At 48.5% G+C, this 17573-nt stretch overlaps 1 protein-coding gene and 1 long non-coding RNA gene across 12 annotated transcripts in view; one reads left to right on the top strand and one right to left on the bottom strand.

Moving 5' to 3' along the window:
- CAMTA1 (calmodulin binding transcription activator 1) overlaps positions 1-17573 on the top strand; it is a 305869-nt gene that overhangs the window by 97561 nt on the left and 190735 nt on the right. For all 11 annotated transcript variants that reach the window (XM_074847837.1, XM_074847839.1, XM_074847834.1 and 8 more), the window contains one exon: positions 12458-12593. In XM_074847837.1, the coding sequence (XP_074703938.1) occupies positions 12458-12593 (136 nt within the window). The remainder of the gene's footprint in view (positions 1-12457; positions 12594-17573) is intronic.
- On the bottom strand, positions 9408-10171 carry LOC141933544 (uncharacterized). Its single transcript, XR_012626118.1, has 3 exons — positions 10039-10171; positions 9597-9694; positions 9408-9483 (listed from the first exon to the last, which is right to left on the bottom strand). It is a non-coding gene; the product is annotated as an uncharacterized LOC141933544 (long non-coding RNA).

Here is a 17573-nt window from a genome sequence, read left to right as displayed (position 1 = left end):
ATTTATGTATGTGATTGCTATTAATCAGCAATCAGCCGAGTCTGTGGGTAAATCGACGTTTTTTACTTTAGATTCCTCTCGCAGCCCCTCCCGCAGCGCCCTGCTTGCTCCGGCCGGGCTGGCGGGGGACGCCTGCACCTGGGCTGGAGCCTGATGCCCCGCAAACCCCCGGGGCCCAGCAGGGGCTTCCTCCGCCTCCCTCGCGCATCCCTCGGAGCGCGCCAAGGGGAAGGTGATGAAGCCCCAACCCCTCCATGGTGCCGGGAAGAGGCGGCGTGCCGGGGCGAAACCATGGGGGAGGAGAGCAAACAAACGGTTCCGTATCGGCGTGACATGCTTACAGCGTCCTTCCTGAAGTCCCCACCGGCCTCACCTGGACGTTGGCTGTAGGGATCAGTCCTCACTCTGCGCTGGAGCAAAGTTTGGGAGTTTACTGGCTCCCATCGGAGCGTCGCTGCCTCTTCCAGCCCTGGCTCCCCCAGCCCCTTGGCCCGTCTCGGTGCTGCTGCACATCCCAGGTCTCTCCGGGTGCCCAGAGGACGTTGAGGGATGCTGTCGCTGTTCTGCCAGCCGTTTCGCTGGCTGCAGTGTTGGAAGTTCATCAACTGTCAAACAGCAATTCCATTTTGAAGTGGTTCTCAACTAAAATTTATAATTAACGAGTTATTATTCAATTTTCAAATATTTACAGATTTTTGTAGTGTCTCAAGTCATGAGCCATACTCTGCACTGTGAGCAGAGGGAGAACCAGAAACCTTTTTCCTTCCTCTTGGCGCTTTCTGAACATGGCACAGTGCTCCTCTCTTCTCCTGTCCCCTCTGTGGCTTTCCCCATCCCCGGCGAACCCTGCACGCTCCGATGGCATCCTAGCAAATTCCCCTGGTACGTGGTATTTTGGACAAAACCAGGGGACAGCTCCACTTGGTTGGGGAAAACCTTGTTAGCCTTGAGCCAGCGGTCGCAGTGAGCAGGGAAGCCGCACTGGAAGTCAGTTCACTAAATAAACAGAATTGTTCTTCCCTTTCCTCCCTCCCCCATAAGGACGCGGCAGCATCGGCACGTGCGTGTGTCACCGCTGAGCTGGGGAGCCACCTCGCTTTAAAGCTGACACCTGCCTTTGGTAGAGCTGTAACTAAAATAACGCCTGCAGGATGAGGCCGTCTCAAAAGAAGTTTTTTAAAAGTTAATTGGAGCCCCAGGTCCCCGTCATAAGGGCCCGTTTCCATGAGAGAGCAACTGATACCGCAGGACGCGGGCGGGTTTGGGAGCCCTTCAGGTGTATGTGAACACCCAGGTCGAACGGGGGCTCTCCTCGCTGCGCTAGCAGATACTGGGATGATTAATCTGAAAATAGTTTAAAGCATTCATGAGTTGAAAGAACTAATTCCCAATAAATCAAACTGCATCCCTGTGGGAGTAAAGAAGAGAAATAAATGAGGGCTAAAGAAATTGATAAAAATCCTTGAGCAATAAAGAGACGAACACCCGTTCTTTTAAAATTATATTTAAATGAACGAAGTTGATTTAACTGTCTTTTTTCATGCCTTGTACTAAGATTTAGGTCTATAGCATGTCATTATATCAAGAAATAATTTGCCAAAAGACTTTTTAGCATTTCGTGTGCATTCCACTTAATGACAATTTTAATATTCTAGCTTTGGTCCTATATCGTTATGAGGCGGTTTCAATTGCTTGGCATACTGAGGAGTTCATAAAGATTGTTTCTAATTTCTTTTTCAGATCTGGTATAGAGTTCAGAACTGTCAACACATGAATTATCATGTTATACAGTAAAAATGTTGGGAATGCTATTGTTAGCTGCTTGAAGTGAATCTATAGCTTTGGGACAACGCAGTTTCCAGAAGGATGTTCCTGGTTAGTGAGTCTCCGGACGAGGGGCTAAACCAAGTCCTGGCTTACTCCACTGCTGGACAGAGAAGGGCTCGTCTGTCTGGTGGTGGTAGGAGAACGCACGTGCAGGTTATAGCTGGCTTCCCGGGCTCGGCAGAAAATACCAGGCATGGTCTGACCTATAAGTGTATTAAAGTGATGCTTCAGACTAGTTTACATTCTCTTGGTGATCAGAGCGCATGAGCAGCTCTTAGCCACTGGCTTACGGACTATTTCCCTTACAGATTAATTTGTGATAAGCGCAGCTCCAAATGTGGCTTTCCTCCTCGAGGACCTCGGTGGGGTTTTGTCATGTGTTTCCTTACTCTCCTCTGCCCCCAAAGTAAGAAGAGTTGGGTTTAGCTTTTCTTTTTCCCTTTGTCAAATAACTCTTTCTTGCTGCGTTATCCCAAGAGTAGAGGGACGGGGGTAGCTGCCCCAGGCGGGGCCTGGCAGCATCCGAATTTACCCGGGGTTTGTTCGGGGCCAAGGGCTCCCTTTGGAATCCCAACCCCCTGAAGCTCAGGGATGTTCTTCCCCGACATCGGGGGGTTTCAATGAGGTTGCTCTGCTGAAGAGCTGGTTTGGAGGGTGTAGACCCGTGCTCCCAAATCAGTATGTCATATATATTTATACCAGTAAAGTACATCAAGCTATCCAGTGTGCCAGAGTGATTTAAAATAACACGTAACCCATGAACTCCCTGGAGATTCCTCTGACCTTGGTAATGAGGCATTTCTTCAGCAGATGTTTGTTTTCTTTTTGTAGCTATGCTTATGGTCTTGAGATACAGATATCCGAGTCGAGAAGCAGACCTGATAAATGGAGGCGTAGGAGGGAGTCAGGGCGACCCGGGGTGCTTTGTGGCTTTGCCAGTGCGAGGTCTGGCAGTGGAGCTGCTGTTCTTTTCCATTTCCATCCTTTGGAAGGTTTTTAATGTTCAGTATTTAGGTGGCTCAAAATCATAATGGCTCACAGAAATGAGTTCCGGCAAAACACCCTCACTCCGACTCCGAGTTTGGCTGTTGGTGCTTCCCCCAGAGCGCAGTTTCTAACTGTGATGTGCCCAAACGTGTGAACGGGGGGAGGACGACACCCAGATGATGCTGTGGAGGGAGACGCAGCGAGGAGGACTCCAGAAACCAAGGCAGGGACGGGGGGCAGATGGTCATCTCTTGTGTCAAAAGCATTGATGGTACAGATACGTCTTTTTTTCTCTGATTTTTTTGATTGTCTCTAAAAATAAGAGAGTTGTTAATGGTTGAATTAACCAGGCTGAGTAACCATGGTATGCAAAGGTGCTGGATGAATCTTCTGTGGAGTTCACTCTTTGGCAACAAAACACGACACCATTGAGTGTAAAAGGCAGCAGAGTAAATGTTTACTGAGAAGTCAAATCCTATTATTAGTTGTATTACTATTATTAGTGCTGTTATCACTGTTCCCTATTTTCTGGTTGTGTCAAGAACAAGTACAGAGAGCACAAACATCAGGCTTTTCCCGCTCATTCATAAAAATAGGTCTTAGCACAGGAAAAGTGGCACCGGTCGGAGTTGTTGAACGGAGGCGCCTGCCCCGTCGCTGCCCCGTCACCCCCCGTCTCTGCAGCCTGCCGAGGGCTTTGGTGGGGGCGCCGGGAGGGGTCGGCTGTGCCAAAGCCGCCGTGCTTTGCACCTGGCTGCGCTGTGCCACGGTTGTCGCTGTTGGGAGGTTGGTTTAGGACAGACTTTGGTCCTGCCTAAGTTAGCAGAGCCCCGGACGTTACCTGGATTAATCTCTATGGAATGTTCCGTGCAGACGTATCTGGAGGATGCGTTTTTGCGGCACTGACGTCCCGATCGCTCCTTAAATTGCCCCAAGGACCATTTCAGGGTAAGACTTGTCAGCGAGCATCCCAGGATGCACCAAAAAACCACCCAGCGCTTCTCCAGTGCTTTGTAGCTTCTATTTCAGTGCTCAACATTTATCCTGAAAGCCAACTTCATACTGGCACACACTTGTGCAGTCCTGTTTGTTGGAGCCATAGGTAATTACTCCCATACTTAATGAATAGCATTACTTTTATTGATGAACACGGAGGCTACATGCTGGAAAGAGGAGGTAAGGATTAAGTTTTATGGCCTACTGCTGCTATGAAAAGGAGCATCTAGACACCAATTAACGTCCCCTTGATGGGATTAGCCATTGCGTTAACTACAACTCTGGACAAAACTGCTAGGTCTGTTATTTTAGACTTTTAACTTCTTAAATATTGTAGATACAAAATAAATTCACTTTCATCTTAAATGCAAGTAACAGTCACAAAAAAAAATTCAGTGTATTTACATTTTCTTGTGATTTATATCTCTTCCTACACGGATAAGAAGGCTTCTTCTGAAGTCTTTATTTCATCTCTGCAGAGTTCAAAGATCAGGTAAATTTGAAACATGTCACCTGGAATTCCTTCAGTTGCCACACTAATAATCTCAATTTTAAGTGAGGACAATGGGGACTTTAAAGGCAGTGGCCTCTCCCTGCAAGGTGACACGTTGCTGAGTCCTCAGCAGACTGAACGTCTGTATTAAGTTCTTGGGAGGGGTTTTTCTTTGTTTTGTGGTCCCGTGAGAAAGGCTGGACGTACCCTGGGATTTCTTTTCTTCCAGGGTGAGTGTGCGTTGCCTGAGGGTGAAAGCCCAGCGGTTGTCTGGGAGGTGAGGGGAAAAAATGTGTATAAAACCAATTCCTGTGTGACCTGCCAGTGATACAGCTGTGATGGACAAGTTCCCCGAAGCTGAAAACCTTTGTCTGTGTAAATACTATTTTAAGACTCTGTAGGGAAGAGAGCTCTAGGCACCCGTCATGGTGTCCTTCGGCTCCGTCACTGGGGTGGTGCGGTGCCACGTTGCCCTCTGACAGGGCCGTCACGGTCACCTTTGGGTGGCTCCTTCCTTAATGCCGACCAGCGAATCTCCGTGACCTCCTAAACCGACTCCGAGTGTCTGGTGTCAGCTTGGCCGCGGGCCGGCTCGCTCTGGAGCGCGGGGCTGAGACAGCCGGGCTGTGGCTGCTCCAGATTCCTCATGCAGTTTTCCATTTGGGCTTTAATCTTCTGATAAGCCGTTGGTACAGCGGAGGGGAAATGTCAAGGTAAATGAAGACTTAGAGAGCAGCATTTCTCAGGGGAGAAATAACTTCTGTCATCGGATTTTTTTTCTTCTGTAGAAACAAGAAATAAGAGATGAGGTATTTCTGAAATCTTGATGTCAGTCAGGAGCAATCCCGACCGACAGTCCCCGTGCATCCCTCCCTGCCCTGCGAGCGGGAGCTGCAACACTGCACACGTGCAGAAGAACCCCAAAGGAGAGGGTTTCTTGAAATCCATCACCTGGAACGTTCGACAGCCTCAGATGGAGCAGAGCTCTGCAGGAGAGCGCCGTGCCTGCCCTGGGCTGCTGCGTGCGAGGCGTTGGCTCGGACGGGAGGTGCCTGGGAGCTCACTCCTGGCGCTTCTCCCCATTCCCGACGGCAGCCAGCGCTTCGGCGTGGGATCTCGCTCCTGAGACTGCGCACTCCGTCCCACTTTGAACACATGGGCGGGGCGGGGGGGTGTCGTGGTGATGGGTCTCTGCTGCCAGATGAGGCCCAGAAGAGACTGACGCCATCAGGTATGGCCGGGAACCGACCGAACGTGATTTCCAGCGAAGCGAGTCGGTGACATCAACTGAATAGATGATGCTTTTAAGCAAATTGTCCGAGTATCAGATGAGGGCATTACGGGCCTGCGTCAGTCTTTTCAGATGTTATTATGTACGCTCTGTGTTATTTTAAAGTGCCCCATGTTGGCCACACACAATTTTTCTTGGTGTGTTCAAAGGGGTATGTGATTTCCCATGAGCATCGCATTCTCGGTCCTCTCTCTTCAGTTTAACTAACTTTTGAGAAGAATGTTTTGAGGCATGATTTTTTCCAGTATTTGCAGAATATTTCTTACAATGGTAACCCATCCCGGAGCCACCTTCCCCTTCCACCTTGCCCCGTGCTTGCATTGCAGCTGTGGTCTTGGTGGAGCTGTAACCACGTGCATCGTCCTTGGAGCCCACCAGTGGGCTTTGACCCATCTCTGCTTTGTGAGCTTCCTACTTCTCTGCTGAGGTGTGGGATAAGGGAGGGCTGCCTTGACTTTCTTCTGGAATGGGATTCTTCATTACAAACATCTTGATAGGATTTTGCTTCCCTGTCAGTAATACCAGACAATGCGCAACAAGAGGAGGGTGTGTGTTTTGCAAGTTTGGAGGCTAAAAATTAGAAATATCTCGTCGTGTGTAATAGCACCAGCTCCTGACAGTGTCATGTTGTGTGACATGTCACGACTTGCGTATCGTTTTACCCCAAATCTGGGAAGCTTTTCCAGACGTGCTTGGCAGGAGAACAATCGCACTCCTCTTTTAGGAACTAACACAAAAGCCTTGAAGAGCGCAGCTGCGGCTCCTGCCGTAGCGCTCGTGTGGATCAGCCGGGGTGCAGCTACGGGCGAGTCAGCGTGTGGGACCCCGATGTCACCGCTCAGTCCCGCTGTGCTCCGGGGAGCAAACGCCGTGCAAGCGCTTCCGTGGCTTTGGGTTCCAGCAAGACGGCTCCTGGGAGAAGGGCATCCTCGTGCTTGTCACTGGCTTGTTTTACGCCCGTGGGAGGAGTTGTGGTTCCTGGGGTGGGGGCGAATTCAAGGACTTTGTGCTCTTTGTGTTCACTGGAAAACAAGGGCAATGATTTATTACACGGCTCCGTCTCTCTTTCCAGGGCTTCCTCCAAGACTCCAGCTTTTCCCAGCCAGTTTCTGCATCAGTAGGTTGCTCCTTTGGGAGAGTGGAAGTTAATTTCTCATTATTATCGTGCAGAGATTCAGAAGATGGAAGATAGTTCCCTTTTGCTGTCCCTTGACTCCATGATAACTTCATAGCCAGAGAAAATAAAGCTAACAGCTACGCAGGATAAAAAATAGTATAATCAAGGTTGTTAGCAGGAGCCGTTTCTCAGCGTGGTGTGTGGCAGGGGTGGGAGGGAGGCGTGGGGGAGTTCATCACCTGCGGGCTGGGGGCAGCTGCTGCTGCTTGTGCACCAGTACGGTTTGGGAGGTGTCTGGTGAGTGGTGCCCCTCTGCTTTATCACTTCAGGGCTTTAGCTGCCACCACCCCCTGGCTGCGGCACATCTGTCTGACCCACGGGTCAGGCTCAGCCCGGAGAGGTTTAGCCAGCTCGGCCGAGGCACCTTTCCCCCCGCGCCCGGGGCTCGTCTCGCTGCCGTGACGCGCTCTGCAAGCGCTTCCAGCGCAGGTGGCAAGCTCTGAGGCTGCTGATGCCTCTGGCTTTGGCAGGGCCACCGTCAGCAGCTTCACACCCAGTTTTGTGATTTTATTGTGAAGAACTGAGCTGCTTTAAATATCTGCCTTGGCAGGGAATTGAAGTAAATGTAAGATGATAAAATAAAATACTGGTTCTAGAACCATGGACCTTCTTGAGGAAGGCTTCTGGCTGGTCTTATTCTGTTGTCCTGAAAAAAGAGTCGCTTTTGGCTTTGCAGTATTTACAATTCCCTTTTGGCCACCCGAGCTCCCTAGGCAGTAAAACATAGTTTTCATTAAATGATACATCTGACATTTACCAAATCTTGATGCGACAATTTAGAGGGAGCTAGTTGCATTGAACAGCCTTATTAATATTGCGGTAACGTCATTAGGGGAACATCTCGGTCGTTTAGGCCGAACACTTTAATTTATGAGCACAATGGAGAGGCAGCATCGGTTGACCAAAATACCCTAATCTTAACTGTTTTCTGTTTGCTCCCTCCTTGCATCTGGTTCATGTTCATAAGATGAGTTAGTTTAGATTCTTATTATTCAAGTAAGAGACTTTATATAAAAGAAACAAAACCCCCTCAGAATGGGACTTGGAGCTAGAGGTGGGTACACGCAGATGACTTGGGTGCCAAATCCAAAATGACATTTCAGGAAAATCTTCCTGGAAACCCCCAGTGTTTCCTGCTGGTGCAGCGCTCTGTTACCGCCTCTCCCCGTGTAACTGAGAGAAGCTCCAGTTTACCTGGTGACCTGGCCCAGTCCTGAGCTGGAGGGGAGCATCCTCAGGAGCCCCGGGTAGCCCCAAGCAACCAGCAGGTCCCGAGAGCCGTCAGCCGCAGGGTATGATTGTTCGCTTCGAAAGTAAGTCCAAAAATGGAATTTAGCATCTCCTTCCTGGCTGTAACAGGAACAATTTGGGCAAAAGTAGCTCTTACGCTGTTGTGGCAATTTATGTGAGAGCTGTGGTGGTAAATAATGGGGAGAGGGAGGGAAGCATCTCAAATCTCATCAATACTTAAGACAAAAGGCTTTCTGCTCTGCAATTACTCTTCCTGTCCTTTCCCCTCCTTCCCCCAGGCCACAAGCAAGAAACCTAAATAGAGATCAGGCAGCTTTTAAATGCCACAGGCTCATAAAAGAGAGGAAATTCAGAGCTGTGACTTCGCTGCGTGCTATTTGGGTCTGTAAGCAAGTAGATCATCCTGCAAGCTCCACACAGTGGGACCAGAAATAATTGCACCGTCTCTGCTGGGAGCCCGGCTGCCCTTGTCCGGGGCTCGGGCCTTCGCTGCTGCGCGGCTCCGGGGATTGGGACGGGCGGCGTGTTGGGCTGCTGGCCCGCAGGCAGGGCCCCGCCGCCGCCCCCGGCCTGACGGGGATTTTGGGGGCAGGTTTGTGAGTTTGAGGACAGGCTGCGCATCTCTGCTGATGGAGCAGCAGCCGCGGTGGCCGTTGGAGGGTTTGCTCGTCGGAGTTCCCAGCCGAAGCTGTGACTTACTGTGTGTGAGGCAAAGAGCTCGTCTCCTCCGCTGCGGGGGGACATGTTTTAGGGTTGCTCCACTCACCTGTTCCCAGTCCCTTTCCTTTTGTTTGCTGCCTTTTTTTGTAAGAGCAACAAACCCTTTCTGGTCTCATTGCAAACAAATTTATTCTGAGTGGAGGGGGAAATGCTATTGACCTTTCCACGTTATCCTGGGGATCGGCTGGCGCGAGCCAGCGGCGTAGCCTGGTGCTGATGTTGAGCAAGAACAGGTGAGGTGACCGGCTGTGAGACTGCGCTGCCATTTCACGGCCGCGGGGCTGGGTTTTGTCACACACGAGGCAAAACTGGGCTGTGGCCGTCCCCGCCGGGGAGGGCTGAGGGAGACTGACCCCCCCGGCAGCCCCAGCACCTCGCGCTGTGAGCACTGACAGGCTTCTCGGTGGGCTTAGATCACTCTACCTTGCTTGCTGTCAGCTGTACCGTAATATTAAAATACTATTTTATTATTTTCCATTTAGTCCTGCGTTAATGCAAAGAGCACTGTGTAGCTGCGAAGTAGTAGCTAATCAAATCAAGTAAATTGCTGTTAATGTTCCAGCACTTGTTGTTATTGCCGTGGTTCCAGGTGGGGTTTAACACAGGAGGACGGTTGCTTTCCGTGTCTGGTGACGTGCAGGCGAACCGGCCTCGCCTCGACTGCCGGCATCCTAAACCCCCGCAGGGAGCCGCAGCCCCAGGGCGGCCCACGCGCAGGCGTCGGGGTTTCATCCCCCTCTCCTGCAAAGGTACAAACAAAACCCCCAAATTCAGGTTGAGCAGTGAAACCTCCAGAGGAGAGCGGGGTTGGAGTCGCACCCGTCACGCGTCCTGGGAAACCCTCTCGGACTCACCTGCCGAGTCTTCCCGCAACCATCAATTTGCTGCGCTCGGCCGTGTTTGTGTGCCGGGGAGATAAGCACGGGGGATCCTCCCTCTCTGTTCCTTCTTACTGCGGGTGAAATATAATAGCAATGTCTATCAGGTTAAAATTGCTTCTCATTTTATGGAGATATCTTTAAAAAACAGTCGATTTCTATGAGCCTTAAAGCAACTCGATACACTCTTATCAAAATCGACAGCTGCTCCAGAGATCCTTAAGAGATTTTGTTTCATTGTGCTTTATTTTGTATAAATCTCGTTAAGTGTTTTCCAGTGACCTCCTCCCGTGTTCTTTTTTCACCGCAGAAATAAACCAACAAAAACCCGATTCCAGCCTTGCAGAGCTCGGCTCTCGGTCCCTTCACCCGCGCGCTCTTGTGGCACCGAATCTGAGAAAAACAGTATTTTGCTCACGTCAGAAAACTTTCAGGTCCTTCAGGCGTATGTTTTGTGACAGCCGTGCGTGCCAGTGCCGAGGCACCGGGCAGGGGATCGGTTCCTGCGCCGCCTTTTCAGTGCTCGCCCTGAACTTGCAGGGAGCTCGTCGTAACCCATCGGGCACGGCTCTGTGACGGCGACAAGGGGACACCTTTGATGGTCTGAGCTGACATGTGCAGTGACTGGAGGTTTATAGAATAAACACCGAAACAAGACATGTAATATCTCCACTGAATTAATCCCGCACAATCTACGGCGCTGTCAAGCAGCCGCCGTGGTTGCGCTGACACCCGAGTGTTTATTTTCAGGGGAAGCCTGGGAGCGGAGAGGAGGAGCCTCGCCGAGCCCTTGGGTCTGGCTGCCGGGAGACGGGTGGCAGGAGGAGGTGCAGTGCGGGGAACGGAGCTCGGGTTTCTGGTCACAGGGAATAAATATTTGTGTATGAGGGGGGGAAACAAAAGAAATCTGTAATTTCTGTTTAGTAAAAAAATGTGCTAATACCTAGATGAAAGATCGTTTCGGTCTTGCAAATGTATGTGGAAGCAGAAAGGCTGTTTTTATCCTAAAAGAGACTTTGTGCAGTTCCCGCCCACATTCGCTGAGGTTGTGATGCCCGTGGGTGTTCTGGAGGGCAAACGCTGAGCGTAGGTCAGGCAGGACATCCTTCTGCGTGGGCCTGAAGGTGCGTGCAGAGCCGAGGGAGGAGGATGGATTTTGGGTGGCAGATGCCACGGTTGCCCATGGTGTTTGTTTTGAGGGAGGAAGGGCCTTGCATCGGTTGGGAATTTCAGCTGGCCAGTGGTGGTAGAAAACCACTGTGAGCTTGTTTTCCTCAGTAGTAGGGTGCCTTTATGCACTTAATGGAGCATTGGGGTGAGCTACTCTATAATTAACAGCTTTTACTGCCCTATTCTTATATGATAAATATGGGTGAAGGCGACTGTCTTCAAATGGAGTACTTGGTTAGAGAAAAACGAGGAGAGGGTACCTGCAGAAGCTTGTTCTTGTGCTTTTTTCATGGTGTCATGCTGTTTGAGACACAGAAGCAGGAGGGAAGAAGGATGCTTTTCCAGCTGGGCCAGGCACTGGTTTGTGCACTTCTGGCACAGCTCTGAAGTCACAAGCCAATGTTGCATGAACACAAACCGCTTAATTTGGCTTGTTTACCGAGAACTTCCTTGTGTCAGCTGGGCATGGAAATATTTGGTGGTTTTTTAGCAGTTCTAGGTATTGCTCTGCTCCATCTGAACACACCTGGCTGCTACCGTCCAAAAAGTCGAGGGGTGCGAGGAGGGAGGTGAAGTGCGGCCTGGATGGGGAGGGGAGACCCTCTCTCACCCTCCTGAAAGGCTTCGTTCTGTTAATTGGGTTTGATTATACAAGTTCAGGTGCTTCACTTTATCAAAAGGCTCCAGCCAAAGCCTTCCTGTGAAAGTTGTTTATTGCTCCTGCTGCTAATGTCATTGTTTTTCTTTCTGTTGGTGGTGTCCTAAAGCCAAATTACTGTGACTAATGCACCACTGTAAATGTCTGCAGCAGCTACAGCACTGCTGCCTGCGTGGGATGCGGGCTGTCTCTGCAGTGATGTGGTGGGGCTGCTTTTATTTTTTTCTTTTTTAGCATTACAGCAGAAATGCCCCTTTTGTGTATTGGCTTAGCAGATGGCAAAACATTTCTGTGAAATATCGTCATACACCAAAAAGATGTTGACTCCTGTCTGTTGGGCAAGCGTCAATGTGCCTGTATTGATATTCTGAAGCATCGACGGGGTTTCTAGGCGGAAAATGTTTTCATGCGTCTTTGAAGTCAAGGAGGTGCTCAAAAGAGGGGAAGTTACTCCATGTCTAACACTGATCTAAGCAGGAACAGCGAAACCAATGTATAAGCTAATGCTTTTTTCTTCCGTTCTTTTTTGCTTGTTTATTGCCTTTTTAAGCCAACATCCATATTCTGGTGCTGCATTAGAGGTGGCTGTTATCTAATCCTGCTGATGCGTTAAAAAGAGAGAGATTGTCTATAATAAAATAATAACAATCCTTTTTTTCCCTTAACCTTTCTTTCCTTCTAATTTCCAGCGTGTAGCCAAGCCCAATCATAATATATTCTGTGAAAAAGCTCCCTATTTATTATAAGATTTCTATTTTTTTTTCTTTTTTTAACCCTCTCACTGGCACACTTACTTCATTAGGTACAAGATTCTCAAGTAAAAATTTGCAGATTGTAAAACACCGGTTAATCCAGTTAACAGCAACAAAAGGTGAAAATTTATATTATGCCAAACACAGAATATTGCTTTTCTGTAGAGACTTTTGCTGGTCTGTAGCACATTGCTTCATAAACTCTCTTAGGGTGGGTTTTCTTCTTCGTGTAATCCAAAACTGTTTCTTGTTTTCAGACCACAGAATGGTTCTATGATCCTGTACAATAGGAAGAAGGTGAAATACAGGAAAGATGGATATTGCTGGAAAAAAAGGAAAGATGGGAAAACCACCCGAGAGGATCACATGAAACTGAAAGTCCAAGGAGTGGAGGTAGGAGGACGGAGGGGTGGCGCGTGCGGTGGTGGGCGGGCCGGGAGGCAACAGCTCCGCGGGATACGTTCAGCGTGGAGTTGTCTACACGTTCAGAAAAATGGTTATATTTGCTGAGCTCCAGATTTTCCCCTGGCCCCCCAAAATATGTGCGTGTTCTTTATTACAATTTTGAGCAAAATTTGAATATAGCTTCACCGTGTGGTTGTGTTACTGCTCTCTGGTTGTCACGATGGCGTACAGCTGCAGTGTCGGAGAAAGACTCTGCAGCGTCGTCGCGCCGAGCACCTTCTGGTACAATACGTGGTTTTTGTAACAGGTACTTCACGAGGGCGACCAGGCATCTCCAGGGGGGTTGTTAAGCATTTTTTTTTACTGTGTAAGCTTTGTACATATATGATTTAATTCTCACAAAATACCAGCTAGTTTTTGGTAGCAATTGCCATACTTCTCTGTATGCTTGTTAAGTGTTGGTCTTACAGTGTGCAGAAGTAGAATTTCTGTTGAATTCAGACCAGAATCGGACTCTGCTTCAAGGCATGTTTTGAAGGAGACCGTTGCTCCACTGACAGTATTCAGAGAAATTCAGAAGGGTGATTGCACCTGACACGGTATTTCTGGAATAAGCCTGTTTGTTCTAAAACATGTTGTTGTTGTTTGACACAACTGTTCTTTCTTAAACTCCGTCTGTGTGAGGAAAGAACCATTTGATGGCTCCGATTGCTTCTGATGTTAAAGGTCTGCACGGATGTGGATAAGAAGTAGATTTATTTAACTTTTTCTTTCGTATTTTATTAAATGGGAGTTATATTTTCTGATAGCAGAAGTCCAACTGCAGAGCTTTGCCTAACTCAGTTCCTATTCCCTGCGTTTGATACTGAACTTGGGGCCAAAATGGTAAAAGGGTATTAAAAAGTGTAACTGTAGCATTTAGCTGTGTCACGAATACTCTGATTTCGGCAAACGAGTAGCGAAGCCATGAGGGTGTATATTTGTATGAGCTGTACTGATCCCTGCAGCCAAGAGGCTGTGTGCCTCACCAGGGCGGGAGGGGTATGGCGGCACAGGCTGCAGCGTTTGGGGTAAGGACGTGCAGGGACAGGCAGAGCTTAACCCCTTCTCTCCAGGCCTGTCCTGTAGCTTTAAGGCCGGACTCTGGGCTAGGCCAGGCTTTCAGGCCTGTCTTGGCATATGTTTTGCAGGGCATTAACCCTCTCGCACCCAGATGAGGAGCACCCTGTGCCCCCTGGCGTGGCTCCGGGAGTCGTGCGGGGGGTTTGACGTCACCGAGTTCAGCGCGGGGGACGCGGGGTGGCCATCGCCTGGAATGCACCTCATGCTCCAGCTTCCTTCTGGGCGATTTGTCATTCTTACGTTCTGTCTGCTTTAATGAGGTTTTGGGTTTTAAAATAATATTAAATGGATTGCATTATATTACACCAGAGAGGCATAACTCTGTTCCATAATTTTTACGTCCAATAACAATGTTTTATTATGACAAGCCCCCAAAAAAAAGTGTCAGCATAATAGAAATTGTGCATTGTTTTTGTTTTGGGTTTGCAGAGCATGATTTAATTAACTTCTGTGAACTTTAACAATGCAGAATACCAAAACCTGCGCTGCAAAACTTACCTGTAGGAGGGTGGTGGTGACCACTGGCTACCACTCATACACATGATTAAATACTTTCTGATGTGTTTTTTGAAAGATGGAGCCATCAGCCCCTGGAGTGCCTGACTGCGAGGATGTGTGTAGCGATCATGTTTGACTCAAATAGCCCTGTACTGAACCCAATAATTTCTATTTTATTGAAGCGTGTCTTCTGGAAAGTAACAAATCTGTAATTGGATGTATCAGGAGCTGGAGAACGCGCAGCTTTCAGGGTTTCTTCCTGTGGCTGATCACATTCGCCACTTAAGAAAATAAGTGTCAAAGTACTTGCTTTGTGATTTGGATGTGCCGGGGTTTGGTCATTTATTCCTACATCTTCCTCCAGTTTAAGAGCCCTTCAGTACCTGATATTTTCTCTCCGAGAAGGTACTTACACCCTCTTATCGAGTCGTCCCTCAATCTTCTCTGCGAAGCCCAGCAGACGCAGCTCCGAGCCTCCTGGCTTGGGCAGATGCAGGATGTGGCCAGTTTTACAGCTGGGTCCTGCAGCAGATAAAACAATAATCGAGCCCAAACCTGGCTCCTGGGCCAACGCTCTGAACAGTCAATGGTAATTTTTACTGGGGCTCAAAACTGGAGGAACACAAATTCTGCATAAATCTACGTATTAAGTATCACTAAGGGTTATCAAAATCCAGACTGATCATCTAAGTGTTGAAAAGAAATTAGTGTTTTTTTCCCTCGGCTATCAGAACGTACAAAGGGACTGGTGATTCGAGTCGTCATAATTTAGGTACGCAAAGACAGAAGAAGAGAAACCAACAGGAACAGGCAAATAGAGATTCGGGTCTGGAATTTAACTCACATAAATCTGGGTCTAGAAGAGCTGGGTCCGCTGTAGAGGTGTCTCTTGTGCTGAGTGTGTCTGTGGTTTCCGAAGGCTGGAGGAAAGGCCGCGGCACTCTGCTGCCCCGTCCCGCGCTGAGCGGCCCCGGTGCCCCCACGCTGCCCCCTCCCGCTGCCGGGGCGGCATCTGCGTGACTGCTGCCACTCTCTGGTCTGAGCAACGCACAAAACACTCATTTTCTTGTCCTCTAAGTGTTGCTTAGGCAGAATTATGTATTTTTAACCTTCTTAATTAATTACTCGATCGGTACATGCTGCTACTTCTCGGATAGCCTTATGGGTTTACCTTTCTGATACCATCCGAACAGGAAGCGATGTTCTTTTCTTGGACACATAGGCAACAGATTCGAAATAATAAAAAAGGCTCTTTTCAAAGTTGGAGTGATACTGTAGTTAACCACATTAGGGTTTAACAGGGCATGAAATAACTGTCTGCCTTGTGGCACTGCCAGATCATCTCAGCGACTCTTGCAGCCAGGAGATAAATAGGTATCATCGTCGCAGTGATGGAAAAGTACTTGCAAAGCCGACAGCCAAGAGCATCGAGAGCATCCAGACAGAGCTTTGGAAGCTGCAGCTAACGGGCAAGAAGGAGATTGGCCCATGAAACTACTGACCAGCCAATTCTGAAAAGGGATTTCTATTAGCAGATTTAATAATTAATTACTTACTGAGCGTCACCGATGTGACGGCTACTGCATCTTTCCAAGTTTTGGGTAAGGAGGAAAATGCATTCTGAAAGGAAAAGTTTACACCAGATACTTGGATGTTGGTGTCCATCAGTACCATAGAGAAGGATTTGGTGAGCATGGACGACACAACTAAAGCAAATTTAGGACATAACTAAGGAGTAAACTAATTTAAATAGGAATACACTAATTTAAATAAATAAGGAATAAGAGAAATAAACTAATGAACCAAGTGGATGTTAAATGATAACTGCCAGAAATCCTCAAGCTGTTGTCTTGGTTACCATCACTGTGCAGGAGGGGTTTGGATATTACTTGATTAATCTGATGCACAATCCTGTTAGAAATCACTGGATAAACCAGAAAGGAGAAGTTAACTTGGCCTTCCCCTTAACATGCCTCTTCGTGCAATTCTTTGTGGAATCCATTAAAAATCTCCAGTCCGTGATCCTTTTTAAAATTCTAATTAATTAGGATCCCTGGTGATGTGTTCCTAATCAATTCACATAATTAAAAATTTTAACTAATAAATAATAGTAAGGGGAGTGTTGAAACAGCTTTAACATGGCTCCAGACTGGTGCTGCTCCGGCTTCACCGTCGCCTGGCTCGGCTGACGCCTTCGCCTCTTCTTGCGCACGAACCTTTCCAGGTGCCTCTAAATGGTGCATTCATGTGAATTCTTAGTAAACTGCTGCTAAAATTAAAACGAGGTCATATTTTTATAGTAAATTTCCCTCTTGTCCTCTGCATTTTGGAAGGTCGACGCCAATTCTGTTGCTCTTTATCCCGTATTGAGGATATTTTGGTCCCTCCACACACGAGAGCCTGAAGAGAAGTTGGAGAAGAGGGTTCTCAAGCTCGGGCAGAGCCGTGCCCGGCTGAGTCCCTGCCGGAGCCTGAGCCACGCTGCCTGTGGCGTGACGTTGCCAAAGGATGGGCAGCAGCCTGGTGCTCCACAAAAACCCCGCGGCTGCAGCAGCAGCGCGTCCGTCAGCGGGGAGGGAGCTCCCGTGCGGTGCTGGGGCGGCGCTGCCGGCTGAGCCCCCCGCCCGTCACAGGGGTCCTTCGTCAGCCTGGGGTTGGTCCGACACTGCTGATGTCAGATCAGGGAGATGGACAAGACGAGTGCGCCAGAGCTCATCTATTTGAAATATCTTGTTCTCTCATATATAGATGTATGTTATTTCAGTACAATATGATAATCTTTATGAATTTCTTAAAAAAAAAAGTAAAATTTGATTTAAGTCTTATTAAGAGAGAAACTCCCTTGTGGAGATGGAGATGCAGAGTATCAATTTTGTATGCAGGACTTGTATTTAATTAATATCATAACAGTCCCTTAACACTATTACAGATTAGTCCACGAGGACAGGAATGGAAATTTTAGATTATTCAATTACTGCATAAACCCTGGGACGTCACCGTGAAAACTTTGCAAAAGGTCTCTTTAGCATTTGGGCCTGGAAACGCAGCGCAGCTGAGCTCGGCGTCGGCGGCTGGGTGAGCCGGGCGGGAGCAGCGTCGGCGCTCTCACGGCGTGTGAGCCGCGAGTCCGTGCCGAGAGCAGCGGGACGTCTCCTGTCGGGAAATGACCAACGGGCTTTTCTGTAGTATGTAAAATAACCCATCGTGGAGTATTAAACTGCAGAACGTTTTTACGTGTCTCAATTCCCTGCTATTGGCGGTGAAATTTACTTGTAAGGTATTACTGGAGGGTGAAAGAACTTCTGAGATCACACGCTCGAGCGGCGCTGATCTGGAGAACTATTCCTA

Source organism: Strix aluco, chromosome 22, assembly GCF_031877795.1.
Source record: "Strix aluco isolate bStrAlu1 chromosome 22, bStrAlu1.hap1, whole genome shotgun sequence".
In the NCBI taxonomy this organism is placed as follows: Eukaryota; Metazoa; Chordata; class Aves; order Strigiformes; family Strigidae; genus Strix; species Strix aluco.
The sequence above is the reverse complement of the archived record's forward strand: the minus strand, read 5'-3'. Positions and strand labels throughout refer to the sequence as shown.